At 36.8% G+C, this 19,358-nt stretch overlaps 1 protein-coding gene and 1 long non-coding RNA gene across 5 annotated transcripts in view; one reads left to right on the top strand and one right to left on the bottom strand.

Annotated features, from left to right (window-relative positions):
* The window catches only part of PPP1R1C (protein phosphatase 1 regulatory inhibitor subunit 1C), a 128,580-nt gene extending 119,583 nt beyond the window's left edge, over positions 1 to 8,997 (top strand). The window contains exon 5 of one of the 2 annotated variants that reach the window (XM_032636551.1): positions 8,474 to 8,997. In XM_032636551.1, coding sequence (XP_032492442.1) covers positions 8,474 to 8,562 — 89 coding nt within the window. In that variant the 3' untranslated portion in view covers positions 8,563 to 8,997. The remainder of the gene's footprint in view (positions 1 to 8,473) is intronic. The other variant, XM_032636550.1, reaches the window with a different exon arrangement.
* An 844-nt stretch (positions 8,998 to 9,841) lies between these two features.
* Positions 9,842 to 17,515, bottom strand: LOC116756309. 3 transcript variants are annotated; one of them, XR_004350622.1, is made up of 5 exons: positions 17,237 to 17,515; positions 15,630 to 15,740; positions 12,580 to 12,729; positions 11,213 to 11,372; positions 9,842 to 10,762 (listed from the first exon to the last, which is right to left on the bottom strand). It is a non-coding gene; the product is annotated as an uncharacterized LOC116756309 (long non-coding RNA). The 3 variants fall into 3 exon arrangements; XR_004350621.1 differs by having other exon boundaries at positions 9,842 to 11,372; XR_004350623.1 differs by having other exon boundaries at positions 9,842 to 11,366.
* Between the last annotated feature and the right edge of the window lie 1,843 nt (positions 17,516 to 19,358).

The raw sequence follows: 19,358 nt of genomic DNA, 5'->3' as shown, positions 1-19,358 counted from the left end.
GATGAGGGACTGGGACTGATAATATACAATTGGAAATCATCAATTTATACATTATATTTAAAGCAATAGTATTGGATGAGATCACCTAGGAAGTGAGTACAAATAGAGAAAACATTCAATAACCAGGTCCTGGAACTGGCTGGCATGTAGGGTGAGAATGAGTAGGACTGTCTAGCTGAAAAGACCAAGAAGCAGTAGTCAATAAGGTAAGTGGAGAAACAGGTGTGTTTGGTCATCTTGAGGTCAAATTAGTGTTTCAACAAAAAGAAGTGACCACTTATGTTAAATGCTGCCATGATTTTGTCTAAAATGGTGTGAAACTGACCACTGGATTTCCCCAGATGGAGTATGTTGGGGAAACTTGACAAGAATTATTAATGGAGTGATGAACATAGAAGTTTGATTGGAGTATGTTAAGGAGAGGTTATAACGTGATGCAGTCTATTTATTATACTATAATGAGTTTTGCTCTAAAGTTTTCTAAAGAAGAGAGAAGGGGCAGTGACGAGAGGTGGAGTGGAGTCAAGAGACAGTTTCTTGAAACGGAAGAAATGTTGTGGTTATGGGACTATTTTAGTAGAATGGAAGAAACTGATGACGCAAGAAAGAGAGGTCTTAATTTTAGGAGAATTCTTTGAAAGGGTAAGAGATATTGTGAAAAAGAGGGGTGGAAAAAATGAGAGGTGAGGCTTATGAGAGGAGGCAGAGATACGGGCACTGATTCAAATATCTTGGTAGATTTGGCCATGCTGTTGTCAACTCATTAATGATTACTTCAATTAGCCCTGAGAAAATCAGCTGAGTGTGAAGAGAGTATGGGGTTACTGGAGATTTGAGGAGTGAGAAATCTTACCATCTGACAATCTCTGATGCATTTAGACCAGTGATGTTCAAAGTGATTCTTGATACAGGTGGCTTAATTAATACCATAAGGCTGACTTCCCCCCACTGACAATCAGTGGGAAAGAGCTTTTATAGGTGGAGGGAAGGGGCTACATGCAGAAATAGCACAGGCAGCTCTGACCGTCACCTTGAAATTGGCCATGCGGTGGACTGACCAGTGTCATCTTGATTGTTTGAAGTACAGTTAGTCTTCAGTTCCAGGGTCGGTTTGTTCCCATTTCTTTGAGGCCAGTTCTCAGAATTAGGGCAGCTTATGTCATGGCTACAGTCTGATTCATCATGTAGTTAACTTCTTCCACCTGGTGGGGGTTTCGGTATCTACAAGACAGCTCAAAGGATATGGCTCAGAATATTATCTACAGCCCTTGAGGAGAAACTAAAGGTCCTTGACTTTGATGACTAAACTATTATTATTTGGTCTTGTTTGACTGCTTTCCTTTACTACTGCATTTTTTTCACTTCTCTGACTAAACTTATTCTTTGGCTAAAGTTTTTCTACAGACAAAAGGCAAGCTGAGGAAATGGGGGAAGGACCATAGGGCCCTGCTGCATTTCAAGGCTACGGTAGCCAATAGTTGACTATTGTTGCTTCAATAGGAAGGTACTCTCCTTGGAAGACACAGACTTCTAAAATGCCAGCACAGGACATCCTTCTGTGGACACACTTAAAAAACACAGGCATCATTTGTTCTGTGGCTTTAAATGCAACTCTCCTTTTGTTATTTTATTTTTAGTGCTTTCAAGGCTAACCACGGACTCCTGTTGATTGATGCAGTCTTTATTTTAGATATGCTATTTTGTTCAATCAATGGCAGTCAAGTCCGGCAGGTGAGATAGCCATTCTGTCTCTTTCTTAAGTGAAATTGCCCAACACTGTTTAGCTCCATTATGTGTAGGCTTAAAAATTTAACTTTACTTCTGAGTTCATGGAATGCATTAGCTTTGAAGAGAAAGGGGGTATTAGAAGGGCACTTAGCTGTAGAGAGCAAAAGAAGCACTCAGTCTATCAAAGTGATTCTCACCCTAGGCTGAATAGCAGGATCCTTGCAAAATTAAAAAACATATTCTTGCCTGGCTCCAACCTCAGACTTACTGATGAAGATGTGGGCACTTTACATTTTGGTAAGTGAGACTAGATTACTCTCCAAAGATATTCTTTGAATTCACACTTCTAATGATAGCAGGTAAGTATACCTCCTCCCCTATCTTCTCCTCAGCATATACTGCTAAATCTTTCACCTAGGTTTTACTCTTGGGCAACAGCTTTGGTAAAATATACGATAGGTAAAATATACATAAATATATAATACTCATGAATACATATGAATACCATATAAACATGCTGCCCCTATTCTCATGTATGATGAAGAGAGAAGCACATTATACATTTATTCTTCTGCAGAGAAATGCTTCTGTAAGTAATGGGTGGTTAAGTGAAATGATCCTGTGTTGATTTGCAGTTTATATTAACTGAACAGTCATCGTATTAGAGCAGAGATCAACTGTGCTGTTTATATGTAATTTACTCCAAATGAAGTAGAAAGGGATAGATTTAAGATGAGTTCAGGACATGATGTGTGTTTAGCTTTGGGATGAAATCAATATGTCACTTGATCTCTGTGACCCTCAGTATATTAATGTAGAGCTATTTATTATAAATGAATGACAAAAAGATTAAACAAAATACATGTGAAAGCATTTTGGGAAATGCAAAGCACATTTTCAATCAGAGATGGTGGGCCTTTACTGAGGAGACTTGATGTCCCATATTATAGCTTAAATTATAGTCCTTGAGTATATCTAGCATGATTTTTTGATAAAATTTGAAGGATCAATATACAAGCAACCATTAGAAAAATCATTCTTTTAGGGCCACTGAACTCACTCTTTTGTACACAGTAGGCCTTCAGAAAACTAAGGCTTGTTAAATGTATTTTGCAAATAGTGTTCTCATTTAGAAATCAGACTCACTGCTTCCCTTAATCTAACCAGTGTATTGCTCAGTCAACGGCTGTCCAAATTACTATCTCCTGAGTTGGAGCTCTTCTTTCCCACATCAGAACTCTCCAAATGCTTTAATTCTACATGTCTTCATTAAATAACTTCATTTATGTGCATGCCATCACCCCTGACCTACATCCCCATCTGATTTGTAGTTGTGCCTCTCTCCTGCTCAACACACAGTAGGAACTTTATTATATTTAACTCCTATTGCTTCTTTTCTAATAACATGTACATTATTTGTAACTTGGTTCCATTCTGGGAATGTTGCTGGGCAAAGTTAAATTGTACATCTTCCTGCTTACAAACTCTATTAAAAACACTAACAGCAATGATGACAAAAAAGACTGAAAAGTTACATCTAAATCTATCAGTTATAAGTTGAAAGAATTTGATAATGAAAAAAGCCTTATGATCTCGAGTCACCACATTTTCCTTCAGGTTTTAACTTTGGAAAAGATCAATAACAGTGGTGGTAGATTGAGTCCTGGTGGCCCAGGTGAAGAGCCCCCAGTAGGAATTAGGGGCCGAGGTTTGTGTCCCAGCCCAGCTTATGATTGCAGTGTGAATTTAAGCAGTCACTTTGCCATCTGAAATTGTCCTTTCATCTTTAAAGTGAAGAGATTGGACTAGGAATCATATTCACAACTATTTGTGAGTCAGAAACCCCTTTGAGATTCTGCTGAAAACTATGGACCTTCTTCACTGAAGAGGCACAGAAACAAGTATAAATAGAATTCCAAGAGGGTCAGAGGCTCTCAAAATACACCCACAAATTCCCCAGAGGACTTTAGAATGATTTCAAACTTCTAAAGTATGTGGTTGAAAAAAAAAGAATCCATTTACATTTGCTACTCCCGATGTGAATTGTTTTAAAATGTGGATTTGGGCCGCTTAAGTCATTTAAAGTTAGAATTACTTTTTTGTAACTTACAGTACTCAGAGTAAAGCAAAATTTTCAGTAGGAAAGAAGATCTCCTTTGTATATGAATGCATCTCAGGGTTGGTGAGCTTGTGAGCCTGCCCTGCTACTCAATCCAGGGTTCCTTCTCGTCTGAGATGGAAATTTAGCTTTGACTTGGACACACACAGTGATGGGGAGCTCACTCACATGCTTATTGCTGGGCAAACATAAAGAGTTTAGAAATTTTCTTCTTTATATTGAGCCATACAAATGTCCCTGACTTAACAATGGTTTGATTTAAGATTTTTTGCCTTTACGATGGTGCAAAAGCAATATGCATTCAGAAGAAACCGTATTTCGAATTTTGAATTTTGATCTTTTCCTGGGCTAGTGACACGCAGTAGGATATGGTCTCGTGATGCCAGGAGGGGCAGTGAGCCCAGCTCCCAGGTAGCCACAGGGTAATGAGTGTAAACAACAAATACAGTACACTTACAACCATTCTGTACCCATACTACCATTCTGTTTTTCACTTTCAGTATGGTATCCAATAAATCACATGAGATATGCCACACTTTATTATAAAATACGCTTTGTGTTAGATGATTTTGCCCAACCACAGGCTAACATCAGTGTTCTGAGCACGTTTAAGGTAGGCTAGGCTAAGCTATGATGTCCGGTAGGGTAGGCGTATTAAATGCATTTTCCACTTATGATATCTTCAATGGGTTTGTTGGAATGTAACCCCATTGTAAATCTAGGAAGATCTGTACTCTGCCCTCACCACATGAATGTCAGCTATTGACACTATTGCCGCTCTCAGTCGCCACTTAGATAAATTTTATTTCTTTTTCCAGGCTTTTAGGAATTCAATGGCAGCCTCTTTTGTCCTCTCTTAATTTTGCTAAACAGTGCAGTTTCATATCCAATTCTTCTGGAAGAGATTTCATAAAACTGCTTTTAATCTCAATTACTTCCTTCGATGGAACTCTTGAGATGCAGAATCCAGAATTGGGCAACATAATCCAGAAAAGTCTGAACAACACATGGTTAGAGAGAAGTTTCCTCTCTTAAACTGCTGACTCTCCTGTTAGAAATGCCACCCACACTGCCAAGAGCTCTGTTCCTACAAACAGGTGACTCTGTTGGGTCATGTTGAAATTGTGGTCACCTGAATCCCTAACTATACTCAATCTAGGTTGTCCTCATTCTCTATCTTTTAGAACCAAAATAATCTTCCTAAAAACAAAACTCCCTTTGACCTCTACCTTAATTGCTTAGGCCATCTTTCCAGCTCTTTGGAATACTAGTTTTTCACTCATCATGTCATCTTTTCTTCCAAGTTTCATGTCATCTACAAATGTGATAAACCTGCCTTTTTCCCCTCTGAATTAACCGATAAACATATTGATGTGTGGTTTGCCAAATGTAAGCCTCCCTTTAGGGATTAATTATTCATAATTCTTCACTCAGTCACTTTACAACTTCATCCAACTCACATTTAACCTCCTGATCTACAGAATGGAGAAGAGCACGAGTATAATGTTCTGTGCAGGGACAACATTTCTTTCTTTTCCTTTCCTTCTTTTACTCAGTCTTTCTTTTCCTCAAACTCTATTTTCTTCACTCCTTCATGTATTCATACCACATATCCTTGTCTTATATATGGCTCCTTTTCTTGTGTGTTCATTTTGTTACGGAGAAAAGAGCCTCTGTGCATTTTGGGGATCCCTCTGCCTTCTGCCCGAGTGCAGGGCTGCCTGTGTTTTTCTTGCTCCAGGAGGCCCTTTGCCACATGCTGGGAATCAGTTCACGTTCAGGTGAGGTGTTTTCCTGCGTGTTCGTTAGCATTTGGCAGAAGAGGAGAATCTGAGAATTTCACCAACACCTCCAGAGCAAGTTACTTTCCTCCACCTCCAGAATTACTCAAATATTGAATGAGGCTTCAAAGAAAATTTAAATACAAGGCATATGTGTGTTTGGGGATAGGAGGAGGGGCACGGGGAGAAAAATTATTAGACAGTTCTCACAGACTTCACACATTAATCTCAGCATTTATTGCATCTATAACCAAACAAACATTGCTGAAAAGAAAAATTCAAAACACGAATTAATCAACCATCCGTTATCCAATGGAAAGATGACGTTAGTGTAAACTGCTTTGGGAACCAAGGAATCTGTGGTCCTGTAGAGAGGTTCGGCAGAACAACTCTGTGACGTCACCTACTCCTGCCTCATCAAAATCTTTCACCTGGCAATAGTTAATGCCACACTCAAATAAAACCGAGAAAAGCCCGTTCCAAGGTTTGCTCAAGTGAGTGATTTTACTTTAAAGAAGGCTTTCTCGTATAACTTTGTGGCCGTTATCATTATAAAATAAATAAGTGAGTAGACCTATAGTCAAGTATGGGAAGTGGATGATTATTGGTTTAACAAGTTGGACATTTGGTTACCATTTTTTTAAATGTTTGACTCCCTCATATAGACAAATCAATGTTGGCATTAAGTTAAACCTAATTTAAGGAAAATTGTCTGAACACAACTGCATTACTCTGTAGTTACTTTGAGGTTAAAAGGCATGAGCCCTGGAGGCAGTAGAACCTTTGCAAATCCTGGGTGGTGCAGACAATTTTAGCTCAGGAAACAGTGGCAGGCGGCTGAATGATTACTATGCTTTAATACTTCAGAGGGAATGCCAAGATGGTTTGAACCAGATTAGTAGGTACTGTAAATAAATCCTAGAGATTGATAGGTGAGTCTACATTAGCATCCAAAAAGCTAAAGGTGAAAATGAGTTGGGGTCTCCTGACAATGGAACTTTATGCTTCATTCACTCAGTCAGTCGGTCAGTCAGTCAGTCAGTGAGTCAGTGAGTCAGTCAGTCAGTCTATATTGAGGGACTATGATGTGTCAGAACTTCTTTTAGAACCACACTATCCTTGTAAAGTTGAACAAATCATTTATCTTCTTGAAGTCTAGATTTCACCATCCAGGTATTTATCTCGTGGAGTTGTGAGGTTTAGTGACCCAGGTATGTAAGACTCCGGCAGAGTGACTGATTGGATGCTCATTGAACTCCTTTTCCTTCTTAGCATTTAGACCTCTTTTTCTCCTGTGTAATCTATAACATGATGAAATAAGTTCCACTTGTTAACAACAAAATTCTCTCTGTGGTGATTGTGAGTGATCTGTGTTTGCAGATGAAATTACAGTATATAAATATTATTACAACTTATCAAATATTTTTGCAAGATAATCAACCAAGTCCAGGGGTGTCATTCCTTGCCAAATGGCACTCTGAGGTTGCTGACTGCAGTACATGCAAACCCACTCTGTTTTTTTCCTTTTTTTAGTTTCTTTGTTTCATAGTAAACATGAGCAGTGACTTCCTTTCATTTATCAATTCTAACTGCAATGTTTTTCAGTAATATTTAGAAAAATCTCATAAACCAATTTACTAAAATATAAAAATCTATAAACTTTTCCATGTTACACATCACTATATGCAGAGTGTCAGCTAGTATATGATGTTTTAACAGAATAGACCCAAGTGAAATGAAAGATGATTTTGTAATGATTGTAGTAGTCGCCTTATGATTTATACTCCAAACTTGAGTTAATTTTGAAAAAAATCTGAATATACATTATTGTGGAAATGCCAAAGACATATACCAAAGTGTCACCTCATTAATTCCATCAATCATTTATGCAATCAATATTAATGAGCACCTACTGTTTGCCAGGCTCTGTACCTGGGACCCCAAAGTGAAACCCCATCCATAATCCTGACATCAGCAAGTTTGTTCTAATGAGAAAAATATGTAAACAAATACTGTTCTATAAAGTAATTGATACAAGAGAAAGTGATCCAAGAGCAGGGGGAAATATGAGAAAGACCTAGCTAGGTCTACTTGGGGAACTGGGGGAGCCTTCACAGAGGAGGCAAGCTGCTATCAGGATGAGTGGGAGGTTATCAGGTGGGTGAGTAGGAAGAAGCTATTCGGCAGAGAGAATAGAATGAGAAAGACATGGAGGCTTGAGGGAGCCTGGAGTGACCTGTAATGTGGAAGAGCAGGTTAGTATTGTTAAAGCACAAATTACTGTGAAAGAGGGAAGCAGGAAAGGCTGGTGGAAATGAGGCCAGATAGGTAGGGAGAGGCCAGGTCACATAGCCTATATATCAGGCAAAGGTGTGCCAATGGTTTTCCTCTGTGTAGGTTTTGGGGGAAGTGATTGAAGAATTTTTAATACAAAAGTTTCAGAATCAAATCTGTATGTTTTGATTCCTAAAGAAGACTAACAGTATTCTGATTCTTTTGTTGTTTGAAAGTTACAGAAATGGCACGCACACACCTCCTCGCTCCTGAGAGGAGCAGTAAGAGCCTGTGAGCAGATTTTTAGTTAACAGGTTTTTAATAGGCAGTGATGCAATTCTTAATGGAGAAAATTTAATTACTATAAAAGACATTCTGTTTCGAATGGAAATTGGGCTGGGTGTGTTTTTATTCCTCAGTGAATTAAAAGGTTTATATAAGATTAGATTGTTGAGATCCTTGGAGAAAACACATATACACCAGTGAAAACGTTCCACTCATTTTCTTTACCTCTTGCAGCAAAGCAGTGAATCTGCCAGAAATAAATTGAGCATAATTTTTATAATTTCAGGGGTTAAGCATATGAAAGGCCAGAATGAATCAGCATTCCCCGAAGAAGAAGAAGGTGTGAACGAGAGAGAAGAGCAGTGGGACCATTAATAACGGGTCTGCAGCAAGAAGTCTTCTTGGGAATAACTGAACTATTAACTTTTCTGAATATCCCATGGAACACCACTGCTTGACTTCTATCTCTGCTCTCCACACTCACAAAATAGTAATACACCTCCTGGGAAGCGCCCCTTGATGGAACTTTAGAACTACCTACAGATCGTTCCATATTACTTACAATTAAAAAATAAGTATTTATTTTACAACAGTGATTTTCTTTCTAACAACATAGACATTTGCAAACATGTGAGTGTTCTAACTTTAATACTGCCCAGCTTAATCCCTGATGTCCTACTGATAAGATTTGCCTTCTAATGTCAAATGTAAATAGCATCACTTTAAAAGTAAAAAATAAATATTAAATACATTTAGACATGAGTGTGCGTCTGGGTTTAACTTACAGAGGAATGTTTAATGAAACTTTTAAGATCTGCATTTATCCTGTTGCTCTATACAGAATGGTACATGGTATTTATTTCCGAATGATGGAGAAATGCCAGATTTCTTGATTCAAAAGATCAAAATGTATTACTCTTTAGATATTAAACATCTTTTTCCCTCCAACAACACGTTAATGATTAAAGAACCACAGATTTCTCTTCATTTTTTAAGCTGTGAGAGGTGTATTTTCCATCGTTTCCACTAGTTATTAAGAAAGAAAAATTATAAATCTAAAATAAAATATGCCAAATTTCCCCTGTCACTTATTTTTGGCTATTACTGGAAATATGGGGTGTTTCCTATTGCATTTTAATGAATCATTAGATTTTATAAATCTCCTATTATCATAAGAAATTTCATTAATTCATGAATTCGTTAATTCAACAACTATTTTTTATGGGTTCATCTCTAGGAAGGCACTTTGCTGGGTGTTATGAAAATAAAGGAAAGATAATTTCTCCCCTACAGAACTGGCAGAGAAGATAAGCATCAGTACAAAGCAAGGTTTTACAAGACCATGTGTATTTACTGAACATGGCTTTTGATAATTCAAAGTTCTGGCATCCTGAACAATTATTTATTGCATTTCAATGTAAAGTATCTACACCACATAATTTAGTAGAGGTGGAGGAATGCCCAATTTGCTTCCCACATTAATGATATTAGTGAAGTTCAAATGTTTCATGGATTAAAAAACTAAAGACGAAAAGATTTCTCAAAAGTCAATAAAGAGGTAAATTAAGATAGGAAGAAAAAAATCAAATGCAAAATCCACCGTGGGATCGTAAAATCAGGACTCAAAGAAGTAAAAGTACTGTTTTTAATTTTGACCGTGAGTTTTATAATATAGAGATTAAAAGAAATGCGTGAATCCATAAGCCAATACAATAGAGATAATGATAATTTTCCTTAGTATATTTTCCCCAAGAAAATAAACGCAAAACTCATTGATAAGTAGTATCTCAAGTATTTATGAGTACTTGTTCCAAGTTTCCTTCTTTTTTCCTTTCTTCCTTCCTTCTTTGCTTCTTTCCTTCCTCTCATCCTTCCTGCCTTCCTTTCTCTTCTCCCTCCCTTGCCCTGGCCTTTTTTTGTTTTGTTTTGTTTTTGTTAAACCAGTTTCACCAAAAATTTCTAGACCACCTGCTGTGTTTCTAGACCACCTGCTGTGACTGTTTATTTGATTTTCAAAGTTTCTCCCTACTTAAAATCTGATTAAGACACATATTTGTTTTAAGTGATTTTGGATTATTTGTGTTTGTAAAACATCCCGGATACCCCTTGAGATAATTTGAGATACCCTGAGGTCCTAAAAAATAAAACTGCCCTTCCCTCCGCATGAACAGACATTTTTATAAATGTTTTTTCAAAAGGATTCAGACAAACAAAAGAAAAGCTTTTGCTGACTTTGTAACAGCAAAAAACACATGGGGAAATAAACACAATGGCTTCTGGATTCTTCCATCGTGTTCTCCATTCTTAAAAATGAAAAGAGATGAAAATTAAAAGAATAAGTTTTCCTTCAGAAATGTTGGTTTCTTTTATTCTGTTCTCCACTCTCAAAACACAGAGATCACAATTAAAAGCATAAGTTTTCCTTTGGAAAAGTGTTGACTTTCTCAGAAATTTGAAGGATACCAGCTGAGATAATGGCTTTTCAGTTTCCTTTTCACACAATTACAGTTTACAACAAAATTTTTTTCATGATGACAACTTGGCTTCCGTTTGGCTGAATGGGCAAAGAGAGTTTCTGACCAAAACAAAACAAAACAAAACCTTTATCTTTTCCAGACAACATTTATAATATAATATAATAGTTAGTAGACAGGGTTTGAGTCACTCTGACTTGGGTTCAAATTCAACACCTACCAAATTTTTGACTCAGTCTCTCTATTTGTAAAATGAGTACGATCATACCTACCCGTATTGCATTATTTTGAAAATTAAACAAGAAAACACCTATAAAATGTTCAGCCCAGCATAATGAGCATTTAATAACTGGTGCAATTATTATTAGAATGAGAAAGGACTTGAGACTATCTATCCAAACCTTCTCTAGTTCATGATCCTCTCCAACAGCACAGACAAGTGATTGATTGCTTCTCTAATTCTTGAATAGCTCCAGCTGAACCCCAAACCCAGACAAGGAGCTCTAATTGTTCTTTTGTGTGTTAAACTCTCTCCTTCTCCTATACTTTACCTCCTTTCCTACGGCACAGCTGTTCAGATACTGAAGAACACTCTGGTGTCATCTCCTAAGTGGTCTCCTCTCTGTGATAAAGTATCACCAGTTCTTCCCAATCTTTTCTCATCATCCTGGCCCGCTCGCTCTTGTATCTCTTCAATTGTGTACGCTGAATCTGAGAAAGATTAAGTCAGGTGGATAAGTTTGAGACAGGCTGGGACCTGGACCCTTTGCTGCAGTGCTGCAGTGCCTACACCTGGACACACCCTCTCCTCAAGCAACAAAATACAAAGAAACTGTATGGGACTAAAAACAACTGCATGTCTGGGCAGTTGGGGCAAATTCTGGACAAAAGATACAAAGAGACCAAAAAACCCAACTGCCACTTTTGAAAAGTCTGGAGCAAAAGCAGGGTACTGCACATGCCCCCTGCACACACCACCACCTAAGGGGTGGGCAAAACACCTAAGCCACCCCTCTGGCCTGACCCCTGGACACACCCCTACCCTCATTCCATATAAGGAATGAGCCCGACCCTCTCCGTAGCCAGCAAGCAAGGGAACCTGTTGTTTGTTCTCGCTGCACCCTGCCACAGCAGGTGGCCCAATAAAGCCTTGCCTGAATTTCTTGTCTGGCCTCTGATCAATTTCTATTGATGAAGGAGGCCAAGAATCCTGGTCAGTAACAAGCTGAGTATTTTTTGTGTCCCCCTAAACATGAGAAACTGAAGCAGAGAGTGTAGAAGGGCAGAGCAGGATTCTAGGCCAGAGTTCTTTCTATTAAACCGTGATTTTCTAACCCCAGAGTTGTACAAGGTAAGCATCTTTAGAAAAAAACAAAATTCTCAGACTATTTTCTATTCTCAAAAAGTTTTACACCATCCATTTAAAATTTTAATTCAATTATGCAATGCTTTCTATATTGTGGAAACATTATTTTAGGTTAGCCACGGACAAATTATTTTTATACTTATTTTTTATATTTATAAATACTATTATATATTAGAAAAGATACATAATCACCAGCCCCTAAGCTATTGTTGCTTAGGATGAGACAAGCTTAAAGTGTTAGTGTATTTTAAATCAATTTAAAAAAAAATGTTAAATAACCATAGTAGAAATGGTACCTCAAAATCACAAAAGTGATACACCATTGAGTGAAGTTTTTGGAAACACCGGTATGGAGTATTGTCATAGCAAATAAGTGCAAGTATTGCAGAGTTTATTTAGTCGCAATATGGATTTATGAATTCATAAATAAACCAGTTATATTGTATTGATTTAAAAATTCTGTTTCTTTACCCACATCTAAAAGCAAACAGTGTAAAGTGCAAACTGATAATAGAAAAGCTTGTCTAACTACATTAAAGTGTTTATGCTTACATGTAATTTTGAGCATTTGATTTCTCTGAAGGAGGATGGGGGAAGAAAATGTCCTTAGGTTTTCCAAGTCTTTGATTCCAAAAACCAGTCTTCAAAGCTCCAGCAGATACATTAATCATTAAAAATGTCTATGTTACTGAAATGTGAAATCTGTTAAAGAAATTAAATTATTAGATTTTATATGTTATTATCATAACATTCTGAAGAACTAAATTTCGGAGGAAGAAGAGCTTTAGGCAAATGATGGAGGGCATCTTTTCACTGCTGTGTGAATTAGAAAACTCAGACATCCTTAATTATTCTATACTATTTTTCATGGGATAATTTGGTGTAGTTTATAAAAGTGTACATTGGAAACAAGAAACCAGTATTCTGGTTTACTATTCAATAAATATGTATGAATGCCTATGACATGCTAAACATTGTGTTGAGGACACAGGTGTTAACAAGATAGTTAAGGTCCTTAAATTCATGGATGAATATTCTAGTATTTGAAGACTGTCAATAGATATGTAAATTAATAAGTGAATTAGATCATTTCAGATAGTGATAAACTCCTAGAAGGAAATAGAAAGAGGTGATGTAGCAGAGCGTGTCATTTCCTCTTTGTCATAACTGTGTGACATTGAGGAAGTTCTTTAATTACTCTGGGACCCAGTTTCCTATTCAGTAAAAATGTGGAGAATGATATGGGGGAGGGGTAACCAGATGATCATGTGAGGCTCCTTCTAATCTAAGATCTTTGTTTCTCCCTCTGACTCTTTCAGGAACTGCAGGCAAGCAGCAAAGGAGAGAAGAGGTGGGAACAGACAGAAAGCAGTAGCATTAAGGGAAGATGGAATCAGAAGAGAAAAGGTGTATCTTTGCATGCTTGTCTGACAGCCAACAGAACAAAACTGAGTTAGAAATACTCATACACGTATGTATGCATGTATAGTATGTATGTAGGTAACAACCTTAGCATTGTAACCAATTGTTTTCTTTTACAACTTATCCTTAGAAAATGATCTAAAAAAATGGTGATCAGTTTTTTGTTTGTTTGTTTGTTTTAAGATTTAAAAGGAAACTTGCCAGGAAAAATTTCCTGCTGCAAATGACTAATTGGATACTCTATTTAAGCATACAAGTTTGTTGCCATTAAGTGATGCTTAACAGATTTTTCCCTTTGCAGAGATTTACATGACATGGTATTAAATTCTCTGGAATGTTTCCACTGTGTTCTGAAGTAGTTATTTTCTTTTTCTCCTCCAGGTGCAAAATGAGTTGATAACAAACAGAAGCTGACTTGTCATGGCTGTGTTCCTACTTGAGCTTGGAAAAATACCAACACAAAACAAATACCATCACCACCATCACCTCCAGCTCCATCATCGTGTGTTATTTTCTTTCTCCAGGATTGCTTTCTGAAGCACTTTAGATATGTTATACATAAATACTGACATATTTTCCAGAAATTGTTCCTTCATTTTTTTTTGCTAATCATTGATGCTGCACTATTTGCCAAATTCTTCCTTTTCATTTTAATTTATTTCTCTCTATAACCAAAAGTGTGATCTTGAATTTGAGTAAATTTTAAGTGATTCATTTTTAGTTTTTCTAGTTCTGGAATACAAGCTTTCTCTTACAATAAGGAGGCTTTTAAATATATTTTCTTGCTTGCTTTTCAAATTCCATTGTATTTTTTTATTCCTTTGTTTCTTTTTCAAATTCTATTGGTCTTGATTCTATTTAGTTCCACAAATACATATATATAGATAGTCTACTACATACCAACTACTGATTCAAATGTTAGAGTTATAAAAATGAGAAGGCTAGTATTGTTGCCATCTTGCTAGTAACTCTTTGTTTAGTTCTTTACAATTAATAAAGTGGCCTCACCTATGTTTCTCAGCTAATAATCACATTAAATATGTATGACAGGTAGGATTCATTTTATGGATCAGGAAACTAGAGTCCAAAGAAAGTGGCCCTAAATGAATCCATAGTCCAACAAACTCTTCCACTAGCTTATGATTTGTTTGAGAAGTTGTAATAGTTTTTAGGATGAAAAAACACATCCTCCTTAAGAACAATAGAGTTTTACGTTTTCTTATAGTGCTTTATAGATCCACTTAGAAGTAAGCTTTCTACATTTCATACACGAAGCACACGGGGATAATTTTGCTAATGAGGCTGGATGGGAAGAGGAATCTGAGTTTAATTCTTTGGCATCGACTTCAAACTAAAATGACCTACGGCCAATAAAAAGTCAAATTTGAAACCCTTTTTGAAGTATTTGGCTCATTTAAAAATCTTTTCTATGTTTAAATCTATACTTAAAATAACCTTTAATATCTTAAAAAAAAAGAATTGCCAAATTTATGACAATCTTATCTTATGTATGATATCTTCTTAGAGAGCAAGACATCAATCTTTTTAAGTTGTTTCTTTTTCTTGATTTCTAATAAATTGTAAAATAAAAATAATTTCACAAATTGCTATTTCTTATTATTACCTTTCATCTTCTCTGCACTCCCCAACCCCCAGAATTTGAGTAATGATAATTTTCACATACCATCTCCCAGATTTTGTATTGCCGAGAAAGTAAAAATAATGTAAATGAGCATAATTACCTCAGACCTAAATGCATAATCGTAGAATATACTATATATATCATGGTATTAAAAAAACAACATGCTGCTTAAGGAGGAACCAAAGAGAATATTCTAACTGATACTCTCCTCAAGCTAACTGAGGAATGAGTTTCCCTGGAATTTAAAAATCCTTTTTTCTCAAAAGTAGTGATGGGATTCAGGACATGCTACTCCAAAATATGGCACCTTGGCACAGTGAATATTTTAAGTTGGAGGAGTTTGAGAAAACAGAAGCCGGAGGCTCACTGTGACCTTCCCACTGTCCTTCTCCCCTGAAACAGGCTATAAAACCCTCATGTGAAAGGTGTCCTCCCTATACCTGGAGGAAAGGAGCATCTTTGTCTCTGAAGACAAAGGGACGGAGAAGAATCCAAACAAAGAGGCCTTGCTGGGTTTCCCGCAGTTTACTATACTTACCTTACACTCCTTAACCTGTCATATTCCTCCACAGCTGTCCATACTTCATAAATGCTAGCACAGAGGCACTCAGATCTGTTTCTTCGGATCTTCATTTCCTTATGAAGATTCCTGTGTCATGTAAAACGTATATTAAATACATTGCATACTTATTTCCTATTAATCTGTCTCTGTCAGTTTAATGTTTAGACCCAACCAGGAACCCTAAGAGGTGAGAATAACTTTCCTCCGCCACAGTACAGTTACAGTAGCAAAGGTATAACGTGGCTTTGTATGAATCAAAGCAGTGAAACAATAAGAACCTTACAAAAATTACTTGGAGATGGTTGAACATCTCTTAAAGAATTATAGGAGAATATCTTCTCTCTCTTCTTTATGTTTTAGAGGCTAGCACTTGCTAAGGCACTGTAGTAAATGGGTGGTTTCCCATTACATTTCCCCTGCAGAGTAAATTCTGTGGATGTGTTTCCCTAATCGTACTAATTACATTACCAGATGTTGCTCTCACTTTCTTCTTTGCCCTAATGGGACATAGATTTCCTATTTTGAAATTGTCACTTATTTGTTATATTTGTCCAGTGTTTTAAACATTATGTGGGTCCTTTATTTGCTTTTGAAAACACTCAACAGTCTAAAGATTAAAATTTGACATGAAGGCCAATTATGACTAAGATAGGAATTATATTACTCATTACACTACTACTAACCATGCTATACTAGTATAATTACCCTGAACTTCTGTATGATACTACACTTGAGCTATCCATTTTCATTGTCAGTATAAATAAAGTTTTCATAGGAAGTAGTTTATTGGAACTGGTTGATATCTAAATGAAATTTAAAAAAATAATTTTTCATAATATGGGCAGAAAAGTATTAAAAATTAGACATTATCATCATAAACCACCAAAAGCTGTACTGGTATAAAATAATTTAATGCAATATTTTGAGAAAAACACAATTGTCAAAATCAATAAATTTTTACTTAACTCATAAAAATCTTTTTTTCATTGTATAATGTGGAGTCAACATTTTTTTCTATTGAGGATATATGTGTGTGTGGAGACTCTATACGTATGTATATAAAATACGTATGTGTACAAATATATATGTACATATATATAATGTAACCACACTGAAATAAAAAAGGAAACTTTTTTTAAAGAGCGAGAAGAGATTTAACCCATTTGCTATTAAGCACAGAGAATTAAAACTTTTTAAAATAAATACTTCCCTAAGTTATCATTTCCATGTTATTTTCTATTAAGGGAAAGCTAGGTGGGAAAGCTAGAACAAGCTAGACGAAAGGAAGAAAGGGAGGCTATCTCAACGGAAAGGTGAAGGGCTATGGCGCCAGGGGAGATGGAAAGAGAAAGGAGCCAGAGGGAGAGAGCCCCAGGAAAAGGCGAGGCCAGCTCCTTCTCTCTCCCCATCCCTGGCCACACAACTTGCTCTTAGTAAGTTCCTGCCCACGGCTGCCAAGTCATCTCCATCTGAATGTGTCTTTTGCACCAGGGTTATTTCTAGCAGCCCTCTTGTCTCCGGTGGCTTGGAAGATTATGGTTTCAATGTTGACCCACTTGGCTTCTAGATGGCATCTGACTTACCACATATAGTGGATGCATCTGCTCTTCTCACATGATTTCCACATTATCAAAGTTCCTCTCCGTTTTTTGTTTCTGCCAAAGAAAGCCTTTTATATTTTGCTAATAAGGACTCTGTGAAATGCTGGGGTTTGCTGGGGTGTGTGCCTGCACTTTTTGTTGTTGTTGTTTTACTAATTTTTTTTTAGAAACTGCTATTGTTGCTTCTAAGTGCACCTGGATGGTCTAATCATGCGTTTTAACATGTCATCCAGGAAGTCTAGAAGTTATTGTTATTTTATCTTTACGCTAATATTTTTCTTTTTAATATTTGCATTTTAAAAATTTCCCTAAAATCGAATGTCTATATGATATATATCAATATAGCTATCTGTCTCTATATATATATCATATATATTGACATGTATTTCAATGTATCTATATGTAGTTTTGTCTTTCTAAAGCAAGGACATAAATGCTGAAGTCAATGATATGATCTCTGTTATAAAACAACTGGACTACTCTTTACATGGAACAACCTCCCCATTACGTGGACTCCTAGGATATTGCTACTGAAGTCAGAACCGTGCAACTATAAGCATGAGTTAATTTTAAAGGAAGCAGGTGGAGCTCCTGGTAGATTCTTATTTTTATAGTTCATACTATTTCAGTTTTCTCAGTGTGTCAGTCAATATTCTCAGCACCTTACATGGGCCATTTCATTTAATCATTCTAATAATCCTATAAAATAGGTACTCTTACTCTCCATTTCATAGGTGAGAAAACTGAGGCTTGTCCAAGATCACAGAAACCATTACCGACAAAGTCTGAAACTGAACTAAGGGCCAAATTCAGTCCTTGGGTGAGATATTTCTTGCCTCAGGTCTTCCACAGAAGAACTCAACGAGAAATAACAGCATCTGGATAAATATAAAATATAAATATAAAATAATATTGTGAACTTATGTTAACTGAGAACCAACAATGTGTCAAGTACTGTCTAGATCCTTTAAATATTCTTCATTATTATTTTATCACTCTATCAGTCTTTGTGGTGAGAGGTTAGGTTAAGCTTAACAGCTACCAACTACCAAGGACAATTGAGGTCACTGTTGCTCCAAAGCTTGTATGGTCCCCACTATTAATCATCAAGGCTATAGGAAATCAACCAGGAAATGTGAGCTTTTCTCCTTAGCAAAGTTGGTAAGGTAAGATTAGTTACAGTTAATATATCTCTGCACCAGCAGACCCACCTCCCAAGGGTAGACATGAGACAGATGGGGAGACAATGTTTTTCTCGTATAATTCAGGTTTGCTTTTAGCATGCTATTAAGAATTAATTAAGAATTGATGCACTCCCCATTTGTCTGCTCTGAGAAAAAACATAAATGGTTTCTTGGAATTATGTAGACCTGAAGTGCTTGAAAAGTGAGTCTCATTTTGATTGAATTAACTAGAGATGTTCTCTGAAAGGATTAACTCAATCATATATCAAACATTTAGGACAAACAAGAATAAGCTTTTCCTTCCTGCCTTCAGTTATTTATTCATATTCATTTATTCAACAAATATTTACTGAATACCTACTATGTGTAAGGCTAAGTGCTTCTTTACCTTAAAATCTGGCAGCAAACATATGACATGGGGAGCTGCAAGTTTCCAGCATGGAGGGGTATGAGATGTGTTCGTCCAGAAAAGAGGATCTGAGAGTTCTGACCAGAGCGATGTGAAGAGGCTTTCTGGGAGAGCTGGCATGTGCTCAGGTCCTTGGAGGAAGGGGGGACAGTGACAGGTAAAGATGGCAAAGGGAGCCGCAAGATCCACGCAGAGGAGGCGTCCTGTGCAGAGGCATAGCAGAGATCCAGGAGTAGTGAGTGGTGTAGTGAAAGCTATGGCAAAAAAGATAGCTGGGGTTAGACTGTGAAGGGCTTTGAGTATTATGCTAAAGGGTTTAAACCTTACTCACATGTAGGCCTGTGGTTCTCAAAGTGAGATCTCCAGTCCAATAGCATCAGCATCACTTCAGGCTCTACCCCGGACTTATCGCATCAGAATCTCTGAGAGGTGGGGCTTAGCATCTGCAGTTTAGCAGACCCTCCAAATGATGTTGATGCCTGCTACAGGTTGAGAACCAGTGCTTTAGTCA

The sequence above is a fragment of the Phocoena sinus genome, chromosome 7 (assembly GCF_008692025.1).
Source record: "Phocoena sinus isolate mPhoSin1 chromosome 7, mPhoSin1.pri, whole genome shotgun sequence".
NCBI classification, from domain to species: Eukaryota; Metazoa; Chordata; class Mammalia; order Artiodactyla; family Phocoenidae; genus Phocoena; species Phocoena sinus.
The sequence above is the reverse complement of the archived record's forward strand: the minus strand, read 5'-3'. Positions and strand labels throughout refer to the sequence as shown.